This window comes from Sinohyriopsis cumingii, chromosome 13 (assembly GCF_028554795.1).
Source record: "Sinohyriopsis cumingii isolate HCF-2022 chromosome 13, ASM2855479v2, whole genome shotgun sequence".
NCBI lineage: Eukaryota > Metazoa > Mollusca > Bivalvia > Unionida > Unionidae > Sinohyriopsis > Sinohyriopsis cumingii.
The window spans coordinates 20323167-20343138 of record NC_142973.1 but is presented as its reverse complement, the minus strand read 5'-3'; the positions used below and the strand labels follow the sequence as shown (position 1 = coordinate 20343138).

Genomic DNA, 19972 nt, shown 5'->3' with positions numbered 1-19972 from the left:
GCTATACCAAAATAATAAGTCCACCCATGTTGCAGGTGCTGAAGCAGGTAATTGTACTAGTGAGACAAAAATGTGAATGTATAGAGAATGTAGAACAAATGTAAATAGACAGTAGAACAACTGTAAAATGAAATACAGAATACATTTATTATGAACAAAATGGATAGCACAAATGGAATACCCAGAACAGTGAAAATTATATGAAGAAATACAAGTGAATGGACTTAAACATGATTATTGTTAGGCTGTTTCCATAGTCAAAAGCCCGTTTGCATGTTAATCCAGGATCAGCCTAATTATACTGACAGACAGAAAAGTTATCACCCGTTAACAGACTGTGACATCATGTCTGGTTAGACACAAGAAAACAACCACCATTAACAAGGTGATATCATTACTAGTGGTTGTTTCTCTACAATCTTTTTTCGAATGAAATGAAAGAAGAATAAAATTTGCTGACAAATATTTTTGCATTTATAACTGCAATTTTTTATTTTATTATAATGTATCGTAAATTGTATTTATTTGCTACTTCATTAAAGCACACTTTTAATTAGACCAGTTATGAAAGCTGGAGTTCCCTCTCTCTCAAATCTCTCTAACATGGAAAATTTGACTTTAGTAAAATGCATTTTATATTTCATTCCAAATGAACAAACAAATTAAAGGAAATAACTGGAAAGAAGCAGTCATAAAGTCCATTCCAATGCAGATGAATATTTTGGACAAGTTGAAAGACAGTATGATGCAAAACAGAAAATACTTGGCAAGGAATGCTATTTTTTAATGACACGCAAGAAGGTATGAGGATGGAAGCCATTTGTTTGATATAGGAGTGTTCATTTCCAGGTAGCCATCTGTGCTTCAAATTGATTTTGAAGTTTGTTGGCACCTGCATCAATTCTTACAAAAACCACAACCAATTTTCTTACCATATAAAAAAAATTGACAGAAAAAGATAGTGAATTGGAAAATCATGCTTAATGCTAAGAAGAAAAAAAAGCTAACAAAAAACGTGAATAAAAACAAGGATTTCACATTCAAACCTGGTAATAACAAATAATTCTTGTAAATTATCATATCCTCAAATTTTTTGTATGCCATTCATCCATAATAGTCACAAATAATCAAATGCAAATTATTTTGTACAAAGAACTTGATCTTTTTCATCAGATCTTTTAAATTTTTGTATACAAAAGATTGCTTGCAAAAAAGATTTAAAAAATGCTGCTAAATTGTTTCCTGAGAAAGACTAATAGAAAATGATATATAAATAAGGAGGGTTTTTTTTACCATCAGATTTTTTTCATCTGTTAAAATTGAATGGAAAAGTGCATGTTTTAATGGTTTTGAAAATAAGCAACATACAATTTAGATAACTCCAAAGACTAATGCATTGTTTGCAAAGTGTATGCTATAAATGGTAACTAACTTTGATTTTAATTGAGGCATCAAATAATGAAATGAGGTTAAGAAGTAAAAAGTAACGCTGTTTGAAGAAATTGTCACCGAATTTTAACTCTTCAGAATGGACATAGCTCAGCTTTGTTTTAAAAGAGTAATTGTTATCTTTTCTGAATCTCGTGTTTTAGTTTTCCCTTCTTTTAAGTGTTTAGGCTAGAATAAAAAGTAACAAAAGAAAGAGTGAAAACAACAAGCTTTGAAAAATTGAACAAATAAATTATTTCCCTGGAAAAACACTAAAAAAATGAAAAAATAAGAACTTATGGTTTTAAGAATAAAATCAAAAAATAATCGATGAATTAAATTTTAGAAGTCCTAGTAATGAAATGTTCTAATGAATTCAAGTTCGAGTCCCAACAGAAAAATCCAAAATGGAAGGCGATGACATATACTGTAGTCAGTATAGATCTAATGTGTACAGTCCTTTGTGAACCACAGAAAATAATATTCCGGTGTTTGAATTCCGAATAAAATTTAAATAAATATCTTTGTCCAAGAATTCTGTATGAGCACTCAAATTATTTCCAGGAAAAAGAAATATCCTTTAGAATCCAAATAATCTGAATGAAAATTAAATAGAATTCCAAACTGCCACAACAGACATTTTCCAGTGTAAAGAAAGAGCCCAACTTAGAAATACCTCTATTGACATTGATATAAAACCTGACTACCGCACAATTTTGGAAATCCCAGAATTAGAGGCTGTTTACATGTTAAAAAAATTATGTACTCCTAGTTTGGCTTGATTAAAACCATTTTAACACTTCTACTGTTTTGTTCGTGTGAAAATATGGTTGATGCATATAATCATGTCATTACAGAATCTGCTTCTGTTCATTAACCACTTGACCATGGCCATTTAGCACATAATCCTTAAATAATGCAATTCAGTTGATTGCAGTAACAAAACAGCACATGCATTTTAAAAGATCTCTGCAAGGCATTTGGTATTTTCTCATCCAGTAAAAATTAAATATAGGTATATGCCAAAATGAAGACAGACTTCTCCAGTGGCTATGTGGTTAGAGTGTCCACCTTGGAGGTCACGGGTTCAATCCCTGGCTGAGTCATACCAAAGACTTATAAAAATGTTACTCACAGCTGTCTCGCTTGGCGCTCAGCATTAAGAGGTTTGTGCTAGGACTGGTCAGCCTGGTTTCAGGATAATGTGACTGGGTGAGACATCATGCTACATGTCTGCAGCATAATGCCCCAGTGCTGGACAGCCTTTAAATTGCCACACTGCAGACATCATAGCGATATGACTGGAAAATTGTTAAAGCTACTTTAAAATCCAAATTGCATCACATCACACCAGAATGAAGACCACAGAGTGACAGACCATTGGTCATGTAATATTGTTTCATTGGAGTGATGCAAAAATGAAAACCTTGTCATGTTCTTTCATAAATGTGAAGGTCATTGACTTCGGGATTTCAGTTTTAATATAATATGCAATTGTCTTTACATCTTTTGCTTGGAGATGCCTTCATTATAAAGTTCTTGGCTTGAGTCCTTACAAATATGCTTAATGAGTGCAATTTATGCACAATGTCACTTTCAGAAAGGACAGTAGTATAGCTCGCACATTTTTAAATGATTTTAATTTGATGTTTTCTTATGAAATTAACATTTTATTGAGAATCTAATCTACTATACACACTTCCGTTGTTTTCTTTGTTGGTAAATACAAAATCAAGTGATGCATGTGATTGATTGTCGTTAAAATATCTACTGCTGTTTGGACAGTGACCTTTATAGCTTGCAGACATAATTTCTCATGGACAGCCTTATTTCCTTACTGATGGCCTCACCAATTTGATCTCATCTGTGGAAATCTTGTCTCAGTTGGTGTGTAATAACTCTGCATAGCCATATGGTTCTTGTGACAATGGATATCACAGTTAAAACCAGAACCAACTGTATTTTTCAGGTGTTAATTGACAAGATTACAATGACGTAACTGAACAATCAAGATTTCAGTTGCCTTGTAATCTCTCTTTCTCTCCAAAAGCTATAAATAAATACCATTCTGAATAAATATAATTGTACACACACTAACAGGATGTTGTTTCATCCAATTCTCTCGTACACGTGTGCAGTAGAATCAACAAGTCTTTTTAGGTTCTTTTACTTTCTTGTAATTGATATTGAGGTTACTCCTGCTCAAAGAATACAAGTTTTATGTAATTTAAACAACAAGCACTTGAATTGATGCTTGCAATTGTCCTACAAATATTCCATGTACAGCTAGTATTATTTATCAGTTAGCAATGATACAAGCCCTGGTGACTTCAGCCATCTATCTTCATCATGTTGCCAACATAACACACTAAAATAGCTAGAAAGAGCTATGTTTTATTCATGTCTTTCATCATTTTCTTTAATAACAGCACAAGTCTTTGGATACTTACATTTTTTTAAGAGCAAAATGAGTCTGAAATTACACATTCATTGTTTACTCTAGTCCTGTCCAGGTTTTGTGTGCTATGTTTTATTCATCTCTTTCAACATTTTCTTTAATAACAACACACGTCTTTGGGTACATTTATTTTTTATTGTAATTAGATTCCTGAGTTGAGAGCAAAATGAGTCTGATATTACACATTCATTGTTTACTCTAGTCCTATCCAGGTTTTGTTTGCCATGTAGACCTTGTTTGAGTCTGACCCCATTATTTTTCATACATGGCTAGTACTAAAAAAAATTTACAAAATTGATTTCAGAGATTAGTATAGATTGTATATTCTTTATATTATTGTTCAAGTAACACAGTTACATCCCATAAAAAAGTAGGTCACAGTGACCTGTGCATATGTTTCTAGTGGCAATATTAGGTTGTAGCATGTAGAGTAGGGAAGACCCAGCATTCCCTAGGTCATGCAGTTGTATATTCTTTATATTATTGTTCAAGTAACACAGTTACATCTGATAAAAGTAGGTCACAGTGACCAGTGCATCTGTCTCTAGTGACAATATTAGGTTTTAGTATGTAGAGTAGGGAAAACTCAGCATTCCCAAGAGCATGCAGTTGTATCTAGATCTGTGATGGGCAGTTTAGTCCTTTTGTATGGTATCAACAAGAATTGCTATGATGAACACATCAGTCTCTTTCTTGGCAGTTTTACACCTAGTGATTAAACATAATTCTCATTTTGATGTGGGCCTATTGAAAAGGCATTTAGCAGGTTTCATTCATTGTAGGGAAATGGTTCAATTAAACTTTTTAATGCCTTAGTTAGTTCCAGTTATCTGATCAGCTCGGCTATAAATCACCAGTTCATTAGATTTTTATGGCTGTGTGAGCATTTGTAGCAAGAAAATTTTTCTTAATAAGTCGCATTTTGAATGTATTTTGTCTGTGCATGCATGTGAGATTTAGGCACAAAACATTGTGTCAAAACATAAAAATTTCAGTTTGTTTTGTAAGCCAACTCTGTTGGTGACCACATAGTCGACAAATGGGTAAAGTTGGGGCTGTACAGAGGTGAATTTCATGCTTTGAATTGGGGTAAATGGCATATACACTTGTTTAGCCAAAACTTGTAAGAAGAAAAGGAACCAACCTGGCCATCAAGAAATGGTTTTCCAGTCTATATTGGGTGAACGTGGCTGGTTCCTGAAGTTTTGATAATGAAAGTTGAAGTGTTGAGAAAATGCTTTATTAAGTTTTGGGGTATCAGCAGAATGATATTTCTTGATTGAAGTAAAGGATCATATGTAAGTTATATATAGAGTGATAAACATGAATATAAGACAGTTTGCATTAATTTGAGGGGGGACCCTGAGTGGCCGAGTGGTCTAAAGCGCTCACCGTTCCGGATCATTGCCATCTCACCTCTGTCTGCGTGGGTTCGAGTCCAAGGCTTGGCTAGCGTGGGTACGTGGGAAAGCCTGCCAGTAGCTTCTCGTGGGTCGGTGGTTCTTCCCTGGGTTTTCCAAGGCTCTTCCTCCACCAGTTATACATTATGGTGAGCCCCTTGATATTGATGTAAAAAGTGATATAAATCTGAACTTTTATATAACAAAATAGATTCTAGTGAAGGAGACTGTACTTAGGATTAAAAGCTGTCCTTTCTCTGCTTCATTTATCAATAACAGCTTGACTTGGCATTATTATTTAACTTTGATGTGCACTGATTCATCAGATATTGTTTTGTCACCACATTTAAGTATTTGTGAACATGACAGGATTTTATCATATAAACTATGTGGTTTATGATATGTTTGAGAGCTGTTGCAGAATGGACACTGTATAAAATATGCCAGATTACCAGTCCCCAAACTTTGACACAGACAGGAAGTTTAAAAGCTGTCTATTTGATGGTTCAAACTTTCACGGGTTTTTTTGTGATGCAATGATTCTGAAATTACTTTCAACTAGTTCTTCAATAAACCAGCTGTAATTTATAGCTGTCAACATTCATAATGTTCAGTTGTGAAATTTGACTTTGCAGCTCTTTGACATATAGTATTATAAAATCCTTTGTGGGATTTTTAAAAAATAAAAACATGACTACTTAATTTTTGCTGATCTTGTTATTCAGGTAATCTGCTGAGCTGATTCTCCATTTTTACCAGCAAAATATTATGTGAAATTACTTGTTTATGTGGGGTAACAATATTCCTGGATGGTTACTTTCAGACCATGAATGTAAAAGGACCAAAAAAAAACTAATTTCTTGGTGGACATAAAAGAACTCTTTCAAGAATCAATGAAGTACTTTGGAAAACCACAAAAACTGTACCCAAGAAAATAACTGAATTCAAAGTGTACAGAACATTAATAAACATAGATGTGCAGTGAACTTAAGTAAATTTTACATTTTCTAATTCTTATTTGTTTTTGCTTTTGCAGTCAGTATCAAGATCAAAGACTTTCAAGGTGAGTTTTTTCAGAAAAATGTTTCGTTTTATCACAAGTTAAAAATGGAAGTTGTTGCATCATTTCATTATTATTTTTTATAAAGTTGCTTTTTCATATATACAAAAGTTATGGATATCCCTGAGGGAACTATTTTCTGCACAAATGGATCATTTACTTGTTGGGTCTTTAAATTCATGGTTCAAAGGAATCCTGAAAAATACTCGATTTGGTAACCCACCCAACTGTTTACACTTGTAGTTTTGCAGTACAAGATGCTAAATCCACATTGTCACAGCAAGAACAGCCACGGTTCTGATAGACCTGTGGGTACCTTATGTTCTCATGGACCTGCGTGGCTGAAACATACTTCTATAGACATGTGTCAAGCGCTGTAAATAAAGAAGTAGGTCCTCTTTCAGCCATAAATCACAGAGAAGGGAGCTTTGTCTAGAATCTAGATGTTTTAATGATATTTACAATTTCTTAGTAAAAATGAAAAGTAATGATTTCTTTTCAGATTGTAATTAGACAAGTAGAATTTTTAATTAATTGTTCCACGTCAGAATTAGGCTGTCCACAGAGTTTTATGTCACGTAGTATTGCAGGTGGTCATAGCAAGGACAGCATCAATTTTATTTTATTAAAAATTAAATAGGAAAAAATTTACATTTCATGAAGAGTTTGAATGGCCATGCTTTCCAATTGTTCTGATTTTCAAACTAGTAAAGTCATTGAGCATTTTTGTATCATAGGCATATATAAATCCTTCATCCACGGTTCTCATACTTATTTTTTAATGTTACGGAAAGAACAGTGAACTTCAGGTATTGAACTTTAATGAGATGGACACTTTCAAGCCAGACTGCTTGTGTGAATGACACGTGGTTTAAAAGTTAAGTTCAGATGCAGATTTGCACCTGCCACATGGTGTTTAATCAGAGTAGAATGTGGTTTATAATCAGTTAAGCAAATGATTCAAGTATGCACAAAATTTCAGCATCCAATTTAACTAATGTCAAAACTGAAAGTGTTTTTGAAGTCTCCAGTTTTGCAGTTCAAGGAGGTCGAATGGCACAGTGTGAGCAGTGTTGGGCTGCCCATCTGTTTCCGCTCAGGCTGGAACACTGGTACCTTATATACTCACTTATAACACTGGTCAACAGTGAAATCATTACTGACTTGAAAAGGCCCTAATCTGTAGTATTTTGGTGTGCCGAACACGAATATAACCGTGAAAAATTTGTATTGGCTCTCGTTTTGAAGATATTCATATACCTCATTTTCTATGTTTCACTGTGTAAATTTCTCCAGTAGGACTGCAGCAACATCCGGAATAATGATGTAACATTGCATAATACCATCATGCTCACATCATCCACAGTTGATTGCATCATTTTCTGATGCAATGCAATACTAATGCCATGCGGCTGCTGAAGTAAGTTGACGTCAGCAGTGTACTATACATGTGTAGGCCTATTATACTAATGCCAGGCGGCTGCTGAAGCTGACGTAAGCAGTGTACTATATAAAGCCCAATCAGATAGGTTCAGCATTTAAAATATTTTAGACGTTGTGCGAGACAGTTCAAGCTACTGTTACATAAAACTTATTATTTTATCCATTTACGTACAATAAAGAACAGTAATGCCTCGAAAGTGTGTTAATACCGCGGACAATTTTTGCTATATTTGTGGGGAAGTGACATTTGCCAACCAGAAGAAAAGTATCAATTCTCAAGTGAAGAAGGCATATCATCTTTACTTCGGATGCAAGGTTGGTGACCAAGACAAGCCTTGGGCTCCGCATATATGCTGTGCTACATGTACAACACAGCTTTCACAGTGGTTGAATTGCAAAAGGTCATCAATGCCGTTTGCAGTCCCAATGGTGTGGAGAGAGCCAAGCAACCACCTAAATGACTGTTACTTCTGCTTGGTTCCTCCTCTTTCCGGCGGAATAACGAAGCGAAAGAAGTCGAGAATAGTCTACCCAAACATTCCGTCTGCATTGAGACCAGTTCCACATGGTGAGGGACTTCCTATTCCAGAACCTCCAGCAGAATATTCTCTTGATTCATCTGACGAAGACAAAGGTGAGTCGACCTGTTCTTCTCCTGGTCCATCAGCATGCAGTGATCCAGATTTTCACTGTGGTGCATCATCAACCCCACACAGAATAACACAGGAAGAACTAAATGACCTGATTCGTGATTTGGACTTATCAAAGAACAAGGCAGAATTGCTAGGATCAAGACTCCAACAATGGAATCTTCTAGAAGAAGATGTCACAATTACTGCATATCGAAAGCGCCACCAGCAATTGGAGCCTTTCTTCAGAAAGGAAAGTAATCTGATATTCTGTTCCGATATTGAGGGCCTCATGAATGCTTTAAAAATCACTATGACCCACAAGAATGGAGACTATTTGTGGACTCTTCGAAACTGAGTCTCAAGGCTGTGCTTTTGCACAATGGAAACATTCTTCCATCTATTCCAGTAGCGTATGCTGTCCACATGAAAGAGACATACGATAACTTAAGGCAGCTACTGAATTCCATTGAGTATAACAAGTACAGCTGGCACCTCTGTGGTGATTTGAAGGTAGTTGCCCTTTTAATGGGACTGCAGCAAGGATATACAAAATACATGTGTTTCTTATGCGAGTGGGATAGCCGAGCAAGGGAAATGCACTACATGAGGAAGGAATGGACTCACAGGCAGAATGTAGCCATTGGAGAGAAGAATATCCAACACCCAGCTCTGGTTGAGGCTCAGAAAATCTTGCTACCACCCCTTCACATCAAACTAGGTTTGATGAAGAACTTCGTGAAAGCCATTGACCGGACTTTGCCAGCATTCCGATACCTGCATGAAAAATTCCCTCGACTCAGCGAAGCAAAGATTAAAGAGGGAGTTTCTGTGGGTCCTCAGATTCGAGAGCTTTTCAAAGATGACCGGTTCAACAACTTGCTGGAAGGTGACGCGAAACAAGCATGGAATGCTTTTCGCCTAGTTTCTACAAACTTCCTCGGAAATGTTAGGGCAGAAAACTATAAGGAACTAGTAGAAGACATGTTGATGAAGTATAAGAAACTTGGCTGCAATATGTCTCTAAAGATTCACTTCCTTCATTCCCATTTGGATTTCTTTCCTAGCAACTGTGGTATTGTTAGTGATGAACACGGCGAACGTTTTCATCAAGATATCGCAACAATGGAACAAAGATACCAGGGAAAATGGTCCACTACAATGCTGGCTGACTACTGCTGGACACTCCTCAGAGATGCTCCCGAACAGCTGTACAAGAGACAGGCGAACAAATCTAAGATGTAGTCAATGACTTGATTTTTTATAGGTAGGCTATTACAGTTGACCTTTTACTATTGGAATGCATTTCGTTATGTAAACATTAATTTCTTGCAGATTACAAAAAAACTAGAGCCAATTTTGCAATTTGACTGTCATATTCGTGTTCAGCACATAAAAATTGATAAGAATTGACTAATTTTATTTCAGTAACATGACTTTTGTGAAAGTTTGTTGTCCAGTGTAATTCGAGTCCAACTGCAAACAACAAAGAGCTTGATCTGCTGCAGATCATGTTTTATCTTATTTGTTCTTTTGATTACTCCTAACAAACTACACAGACCCAGATCTTCCAGCACATTATGTGATGGCAAATCTGGGTATGTGCATTTTGCAGTTTGACTTGTCATATAAGCAAGTGTCTACAGTATTTGTCTTTGTCTATTTCAGGGAGGCAATGAGAAAGTACCTAAAGGACCGAGGGGATCAAATACTTGTTATCCTCCATGCCAAAGTGGCCCAAAAGTCCTATGGCAATGAAAAGAGGTAATCATCACTTGTATTGTTGTTATACTTTTGTGAGCAGTAGCGGGACTAAATGTGTAATTTTTAGGTGTACTGGTCCATAGTCCAGAGAGTTTATCCTATGGTCTGTTGTCTGACATCTGTCTTCTGACATCCACCTGTCCATTGGCACAAGTTTGTTAGTGCTACACCTTACACACCTTGCCATGGAACATCTTCGCATGCATTCATCCTGATGTCTAGTTGGTCCTAAATGAAAAATGGTGCCACTCTGATGTCCAATACAGTGGTCAAAGAAAAAAGAAACTTGGTGCTATTCCTTGAATGGAGAATTCTTTTAAGCAGGTTTCTTTTGATGTCTGGATAGCAATGAAAGAAAATGGTTCTGCTTAGACCTCTCCATATGGTCAGTGGTCATCTTGAAAATCTTGTTATAACTATTCCTCCTGAAAGATGCATATATCATCTTCAAAAGATTTTATGATTTCTACTTTGTCCAAAATGAGAATGGTGAAGATCTTACATTCAAATGTGGCCACTATGGTTATCATCTTTAAAATCTCATCACAACACATTTTAACATGAAGTCATATCAGCATGATGTCATAGTTTGTACTAAATTAAAGCATTAGCGATTTGACAATTCAGTATGTCCAACATGGCAGCCATCCTAAAATTGTTGTTATTACTACTCATTCTAAATGAACTTCATGTTGACAGTTTTCACTGGAAGACTATGTACATCTAATGTGTCTAAATGAAAACAGTGCCTATCTGAACTCAAAACAGGGTGGCCACAATGAAGATGTTGAAAATCTTAACACTAATTTCCCGACTTAATGATCATATCAACATTATGTTGTTGTTGTTGTGGGGTTTAACGCCATTTTTCAGCACGATAGGGCTATACATGGCGGCCAGTATTAATGGTGGAGGAAGAACCCGGAAAACCCCGGAAAGAACCACCGACCCACGATAAGCTACTGGCAAGCTTTCTCACATGCCCACATTGGCTGAATCTTAGACTCGAACCGCCGCAGCCATAGGTGAGATGGCAGTGATCCGTAACGAAGAGCGCTTTAGACCACTCGGCCACTCGGGGCCCCTCATATCAACATTAGGGTTTTCACCAAAAGTACCTAGTACCTATGGCTGCCACAATGGCTCATTTTAAAACCTTGTTGCACAAGAAGTTGGTTTCAACACTTGGCATTGATTAAAAAAATGGTCTTGTTCAGAATTCTTCGAAGTTCTTTTCAGACAGTAGAGCATCAGACTACTTGAGTTTATCTTGCTTCTACACCACCGTTCAGAAAAACTTAATGTTTTGTTCCTTTTTTTCATACAACATAGAACTGTGTATTCTAATTAAGAGTTGCAGATATTTAAACTTTTGCAGAAAATAATGTTTAATGTAATGTATGTAATATTTGACACACTGACTTTTTCATAGAGTCAGTCCATAACAAATCATTATGTTTTTTTTTCATTCTTTATTGGGCACTTGTTTGGCACCTAGGAGAATGGCAACTTTTTTGTTACACATAACTGTTTGTATACCCCAAAAAGAATTTTAAGAAATGGACAGAAAAATTAACAGTCTTCTAACACCCACAACAAAATCACATCCAGTATGATTTTCTATGGCCTATTTTGCCACTCCCTGTTGACTCAAGGATGTAGTAGTTTTAAGAGTCAGTGAATGGGGGTTTTGCTCTCATACATGTTCCATAATGATGAACCTGAAGAAGATATTGAACTTTTTAAACTTTTGAATTAAATTTGTTAAAAATCTGTTTTGTATATCATATTTTTGAGATAACTTGCTTACTCAGCACTAGATTGCTGAGATTGTACTGATGTGTAATTAAGCCATATAGATGCATAAAACATTTTTATGATTTTGGATTTTATGTACAAGTAATAATTTAATGATTTCCATAATCTATTTTCAGATTTTTCTGTCCTCCTCCATGTATTTACTTATTTGGCAGTGGCTGGAAGAGGAAAAAGGAAGAGATGGAGAAAGCCGGGAATTCAGAACAGGAATCCCAAGTGTGTGCCTTCATGGGAATAGGGAATTCAGACCAAGAAATGGTTCATCTTAATCTAGAAAATAAGGTATTTCTCTCAGAGATGCATGTGCATTCCAGTTATAATTTACACACACACATTGAACCTTTTTATTGACCTAAAGATGCTTTTTGTCAGTGTGTAATCTGGACCCAACTATGAACTGTGTGGGCCACTATCTGCTATTGCAGAAAGTGCCAGCAGGTCAGGTTTTGCCATGTTCACTTGAAATCAAAGAAAAAACTCTGCAGACACTAATTTTACAACACATTATGCAAAGATGCAGAGGTTTTTTTATGGACTGGTACATACATTGTAGTTCGTCACTGTAAAAAAAAACAAAAACAATACGTACATTTCAAGAAGTCAGTCAGTTTGGGCATTTATTGAGTCAAAAATGCACACAGTAGTGAAGAGAAAGGAAAAGGAATGATGTAGATAATTTGTGAGGAATAATATTTATATTACTCTTTTGGCCAAAACTTTAAAGAATTCAAACTTTTCTAATTGTAGAAATGAATTTAATATATAATATCATTGGACTTTTGTTTCCAACTTTATAAAATTATGTGTGTGTGTGTATATATATATATATATATATATATATATATATATATATATATATATATATATATATATATATATATATAGAAGATGCAATAGGTTTGTTACTTTTAATAAAAAAACTTGCTGTGCTGTCAATTCTACAGAAGATTCCTGATTGGCATCTCAGATTATGCAATGGTTGATATTAGTTTGCACTTTTTTTTAATGCACAGCACAAGGCAGAGTGTATTATTTTATGGTGTCTGCCATTCCATTTCATTTCTACACATTATTTTCAGTTGTCTACTGTCTAAATTTGCCAGTCTTTATGAATGGCTTGCACTTGGGCTCAGAAAGAACCCATATCACTTTCAGGGTCAAAAACTCAAAGGTCAGGGTCCTTGACAAAAAGAAGAAAATTGTTTTCCTTGTAATAACTCAAGTTTACTGCCATCTACAGTTACCAGTCTGGATAGCTTGCACTTCTGATAAGTTGAACCCTGTTGTTTTTAGGGTGTAAAGGTCAAAGGTCAGGGTCACAGTAATTGAATGGCCATTGATGCTGTTTACGATTTATTTTAGTATATAATGATAATGGGAAATCTGAATCTGTCCTTCTTGGGCTAGTGAACTGTAAACTGCATAATCCCATAGTGCAGGGCAGATGGATCAACATAATAGATGAACCAACCCATTTCTCATGATGACCTGATTCATCTAGTCGAATCTGGTACACTGCATATTGAAGAAATATTTTGTGATCACAAAGACACATTTTTCACCATAAAACTAGATATCCCAAAATTGATTCATTCAAGTGAAAGGTCTGGCTTTACAAGAAAAGCAATATGTAACATTCAGTAGATTAATTTGTATTACATACAGAGGATGAATCCTAAAAACATCAAAGAAGTGTGTAAATTGTTTTCTTTTTATTGTGACTTAATTACAATGAAGCACTTTATAATTAATCTAGATGGCCTACTGTTAATGAACAATGAAAAATAAAAATCTGTGCAGTTTTTATAAAAATTCTCAACAGTTGGTCTCCAGTTATGTAACTAATTTATGTAACTAGTTTACTCCTACCATGTTCATGAGACACTCTAACAGTATCATTCATTATCAATGCAAAATTTACCTATTCAAAAAAATTTATTTACCAAAACTTAATCTACTTTCCAATCTTCCACAATCCACAAGAAACTGCACATCTATTCTGACCTTCAAAAGAGACATTATCAAGTGCAAAATGTTTTCTTTCCATTATTTTGCACATGGTAATCGGTGGCTTCTGTGTTGTTAAGCCAGTTAAGGCAAATACAGATCATTCAATTATGATTGAAGTAATTGCGTAATTGAGAGGAGGAAGTCGTCTTGTGCACTTCCAGTAAAACGTACTTTCATTTTCTTCTAGAATGCTACTGGTTAATAACACAAGAAATTAGCTTTTTCAGAGACTATCAGTAATGAATATTAATATTGATTTTGATGCACTTTTATTTCAAATTCAAAAACTTCTTTCCAGTCCTTTTGCCTTGAATCCATATTTGTGATCTTGGCAATAAACTATGTTTAATCAATAAATAACATGGGAGAAAATTGAGTGGATCCTATGAAACACATTGATAGTTACCAGAAGGAGTAGTGTCCCTTTACTGTAGTGCATACTAATTATGTCAGTTCCTTCATCTTCTTTTCTACCTGTTTAGTGATAAACAGTATATAATGTAAGTTCAGTTTCAGTAAACATTGAACATTTTTGAAAGTCTTTGAAAACTACTCTCCAAGGCTGTATGTGTTATGTATGCAATGGAAATATAGTACCAGATATGTACAAAGAAGGACATTAAATAATGCTTTTTTGATTCTGACTATAATTGATTGGTCTTTCGTCCTGTATCATTTCAGAATTATTGTGCTGCAAAGACACTGTATATATCTGACTCAGACAAAAGGAAACATTTTATGTTGTCTGTGAAAATGTTCTATGGTAATGGACAGGATATTGGAGTATTTCATAGTAAAAGGATCAAAGTGATTTCTAAACCTTCCAAGAAAAAACAGTCTTTAAAAAATGCAGAATGTAAGTATAGCCAAAATACGTCAATTTGTGTTGTACTTGCTTTGAAATATTATAGTCCGAATATTATAGATTCAGTTTTGTGATGTCAGCTTTATTTATATTTTGGAATGGCTAGCAACATTTCATTTGGGGGTTTTCAGGTTTAATGCATAATTTGTAAATTATTTATTTTGTGATTGGTTCTTATAGAATAATGATCATATAAAATTTGACAGCTTCAAATGTTTGTTTGAAGATCTGTAAAAAACAAAATATCCTTGGCCTTAAAACTTTCCACATATGCTTCTGGGGAAAACCCCTTCAAATGTTGCAAATTATGTGTGAATCCAGTAATAAAAACTACTCAGCCTTTTATTTCTGCAGGGTAGCTTTTGCATTGTTTCCATTTATGTTATTTCTGTGAGTTGTCTGTCAAGGCTAAAAATTACTATTCATGAGGAAATCCTCTTTCTCTGTATCTCATACACACACACACCATAAAATTGAACTTGTAAGCATGATGCCTTGAAAATATTGATTCAGACCACACTAGATTTTATTTTTAGAGTCACGGGGCAAGCATTATATTCCCAATATGACACTGAGCAAACTGAATTAAATTTTTAGCGCAGAAGCATTTGGAGGTTCCCAAAGGTCTGGCATAATTTACAAGGTCTCCCTTATACATCCCTCTCATCAGCTGCCACCTTCTTTACAACTGCCAGTTTTCTCTGCACCGATGAATCTGTTTTCACAAGTACCTGTCTGATGGAGCATGCAGCCAGCATTTTAGGACAAAAATGTCACATTTACCCCAAACAGGTGGCAACAGTTTATCTGTGTCCAAAACCAATATTTAATTCGTATGGTAAGGTAAGTAATGTGGTTATCTTTTCTGATGTCTTTGACAATTTAAATAAACCCAAATAATTTAATTTCTTTCCATAATCACAAATAAAATTGTCCAAGGTTGTTAGATTCAGATGTAGTCAAGTTTTCCTGGGTTTTTTTCTTTTGATGACCCGTTCAGTTTTATTGCCGCCGCAATAACAAATGAGCATTTGTTTGGCCATCCAAAGTTGGCCTTGGCAACAACTTCAATAACACATGCACTGTTCATCAAAGCATGCCGGCTACAATCTTTAATAAAAACAACGCACCCTTCATCAAAGGAAATCAGCACCATAACTATTTAAAGCACGCTTTTTGTTTTGTAATTTCATGGTTTTTGTTCTTCATAATCATATTATATATGTTCTATGTGTTATCTAATGTTGTAAAGCACTTAGAGCTTCTAAAAATTAGGCGCTGTACAAAGTCATCATCATCGTTATTATTATTATAGTCACAAATAAAATTGCCTAAGGTTGTTAGATTCGGATGTAGTCAGTTTTTCTGGCTTCTTTCTTTTGATGAATATTTTAATATGATTGGATGAGTCCATCAGCTTTGGCCAATCGAAATGTTCATTACGCTAATTCATGTTTTTTTTAACAAGACTGTTCACCCAGTTGAATTTTGGTTACATTGAACAAACACTCACTCTTATATAGAAAATTTGCGAAAGTAACACATGCTCGAGGTTTCATAATTTGTTATTTGATTTACATCTTCATTTTTGTTTCACCTCATGTTTAAAAACGCCAGGTCTCTGCTCTTTCGATGATATCTGGCTTGAAAAAGAGAAATACAAGGAATGGCTGAAAAAGAATAAAACATGTAAACAAAAGGCATTTTGTACATTGTGTAAAAAGACGATCAACTTGGCTTCAATGGGAGAAGGAGCTCTTACAAGTCATGCCAAAGGTAAGTTGCAAATTAGTACACAGTAACTACACACTGTTCATTTAATGGAACAAAGATGCAGAAGTATAAGGTATTGGTAGTTTTGGGCAAAGTGACAGTAACTCGTAACTCTTGTGGTATAAAATAAGATATTGTTTAATTTGATGATTTGGGAGACATGGCAAATTGAAAAGAGGGCCCGTTTAAATTTACTTATACTGTCAGTTTATTGAAAACGTTTGAGGGAAAAAATTGTTTTCGATACTCTTCTACATAATAATGTTACTTGGTTTAATATAGAAATGAAGGTTGAACAGCCATTGTAATAAATTCAGTAAACTATGTGATATAATTGGTTTGATAATGTGTCATCACTATTAACTTCTGATAAAATTCTTGGCTGATACTTGATAGTCTAGCAATGATAATGACTTTTTTTTGTTTCCAGGATATAAGCACCAACAAAGTAAAAAAATCTACAAAGCAAGTCACACCAGTAAGTGGATACTTTTTACAGCCAGCGGCAGATGGCATGACAAGTACAAAGCAGCCAACCAAATCAGCTTTTACAACTTCTACATTAAAGACAAGTTTAAATACTTTTTGCACTAAATCTGAAGTGCTATGGGCCGAAGTTTTCTGGACAATGAAATGTATTCACAGCTACTACAGCCTGGACTCATGCAAGGGCATTAACAATATTTTCAAGGCAACGTTTCCAGACAGTATGATTGCTGAACAGTTTTCATGCAGTGAAAGCAAGGCAGCCTATCTTAGTGTGTTTGGAATAGCACCTTATTTTGCTAATCAGTTGTTGACGAAAGTGAGATAGGCCAACTTGTATGTCCTTCTGTTTGATGAGATTCTGAACAAAGATCAGTTGTTGACAAAAGTGAGAGAGGCCATCTTGTATGTCCTTCTGTTTGATGGGACGCTGAACAAAGATGTGCAGGAGAAGCAGATGGACTTGTATGTACAGATATGGGACTGCAACAAACTCAGCATATATTATATCACTTCTCAATTTCTTGGTCTGCTTGTGCTGAAGATCTGGTGGACAAGTTTGAGCCTATTTTGTCTGACCTAGGCATCGTCACTGCTGATATACTCCAGTGGCAACCAGGTATCTGTTCAATAAAAAGCAGGAAAAAAACCCACGTTTCCAGTTTCAGATCAAAGACGTCAGGAGAAGTGAGACATAGAGGAAGTACAGTATGAGGCTCTTGTCATGTGACTATTGGCTCCTGTGCATTTATTCATTGTGAGACCTCCATCTAATTTCCTTCTTTTCTGTTTATAGTAACTGTGCATGAAACATTTCCAAGACAACATATGGGTTTCTTGAATATGAAACCGTATCACAGATTCATTATATTTTTATACGCAATTAGTGGACCAGTCCATATTGAAAAATGGCACCAAATATTAAGTGAAAGGTGCTTTACTGATATGATCTTTGGATGTTAATGGACTGAAAAATGTTAGAGAAAAGGGATTTTGTTAAACTTGAAAACATCTTGTATCAGGAAAAGGGTAAGTCAATAGCACTTTACAAGTTTTGAAAGAAGAATTTGACATTGATGTAATACAGCATTTATCCTTTATAGATTTTACGAACATTCAGTGAAAGACATGTAGACTAGTTAAAGTGACTTTTATGTATAAATAATTTATGAGTTTGTTTTGTGTCTATACTGTTGTGCTAATCCACATGAATTTACCGAATTTTTTATTGGAATTTGAACTACAGATCCAGGTAAGTAGCAAAAATAAATGCACATTTTTCAGAAGTTTCCTGTAATTATGGCATGCAGTATATAGATTGCTCTTTTTATGTTCAACAGTAGAGAGATAACATTGATATAAATTTAACTGACAATTAGTAAAATAAATTAAATAAAATTTTCAAGCAAAATGTCAAAGGCATTCCAAAGTTTTATTGTCTGCATTGAGGGCATGATGACTATATGCAGTCATGATGCCCAGCTGTTCAGAAAGAGAGTGCACATTGGCATTCAGTTTACTGAGAAAGCGTAACTGTATACATTTGAAATCCTCAATGAAATAAATGTCTTCAGCATGTAGAAATTTAACATGTCCTGAGTGTCGTCTTCCAAAATTGAATAAATGTATGCTTGTCACAATTGTCTCTGACCATGTTCTTTCAACTATCTGTAGTGTGTAAAAAAAAACTCAGCTGGTTTGGATGGCTGTCATAAAACAATGATTTACTGCCTGACAAATCCAATAATTATAACCTAAAGAGATGTGCAGCAATAAGGACTTGCCATAATTAGTGGAATGAACAGCATGTTGAAATTTAAATTGGTGTCAAAGTAAAAAAGCTCAAAATGGATTGATAACAACCTTCAGGTAGTTGGAATTTTTTTCAGCATTTTAGATGTATTCATTTTTTAATTATTGTATAATGGTTTTGTATGGGCACAGACCAATGATATGATTCATATAAACTGCAATGTTATTATTTTGTCAAATTGCCATAATGTCATGGTAAGTCTGGCAATACAAATGTACATGCATATCCAAGACTTTAAATAATAAAACAGCTTATTTTTTGTTTGGTTGTTTTTTTATTGAACATTTATCTTCACAGAGCAAACTATCACAGTCCAACCTGTGTAATCGCCCCGTGACATTAGTAGTACCAATGCATCATTAGCAGTGAAATGAAAAGTTTTGTTTTAAGTTCAAGCCCACTACAGTGAACAATTTGTCCATATATCATCTTATATTGAAAAATTTAAAGTTTTTCTCCGGTAATTATTTTCAGCCGTTTAGCAGCCATCATTCTTTTAAATACAGTATTTAATATCCCACCATATGCAGACTGGTTCCTTAGCTCAAAATGATGAGTTGTCTGGTACATTACAACAGTTGTGCCCTTGATATACAATTATGTATAAATATTGATTGAACATTCTTGTCTATATATGGATTACACCTCTTTGATCACTTGTATCGATAAAGAAAATAACATGTACTTATTGACCACATAAAAGAAAATATTAAAAAAATCATTAGGAACAAATCCAATAGAATGTGGTACAAATACGAATGAGGTAAAACCTAATCATTATTTTTAAAGAAGAACTGGAATGTATGTTTACACATGGTATGTACTGACTGATTACTCTTGGCCAAGCAAAGTCTTCTGTTTCCATTCTATCCATTGACTAAGAAGTCTCTAATTAACTTTATTTAAATGCTGATGTTGGGAAAATTAGAAAATATGCACATAACATATGCACATAATATGAAAATTAGAAAATATGCACATAGCAAAGCAATATAAAAGCAAAGGTAGGATTTTAAAGCTGTTGA

The 19972-nt window shown here is 34.7% G+C and overlaps 1 protein-coding gene across 2 annotated transcripts in view; it reads left to right on the top strand.

Annotated features, from left to right (window-relative positions):
- LOC149785020 (recombining binding protein suppressor of hairless-like) overlaps positions 1–19972 on the top strand; it is a 73982-nt gene that overhangs the window by 37864 nt on the left and 16146 nt on the right. For both annotated transcript variants that reach the window (XM_089978718.1, XM_089978717.1), the window contains exons 4-7: positions 6323–6349; positions 10087–10182; positions 12117–12282; positions 14692–14866. In XM_089978718.1, the coding sequence (XP_089834844.1) occupies positions 6323–6349; positions 10087–10182; positions 12117–12282; positions 14692–14866 (464 nt within the window). The remainder of the gene's footprint in view (positions 1–6322; positions 6350–10086; positions 10183–12116; positions 12283–14691; positions 14867–19972) is intronic.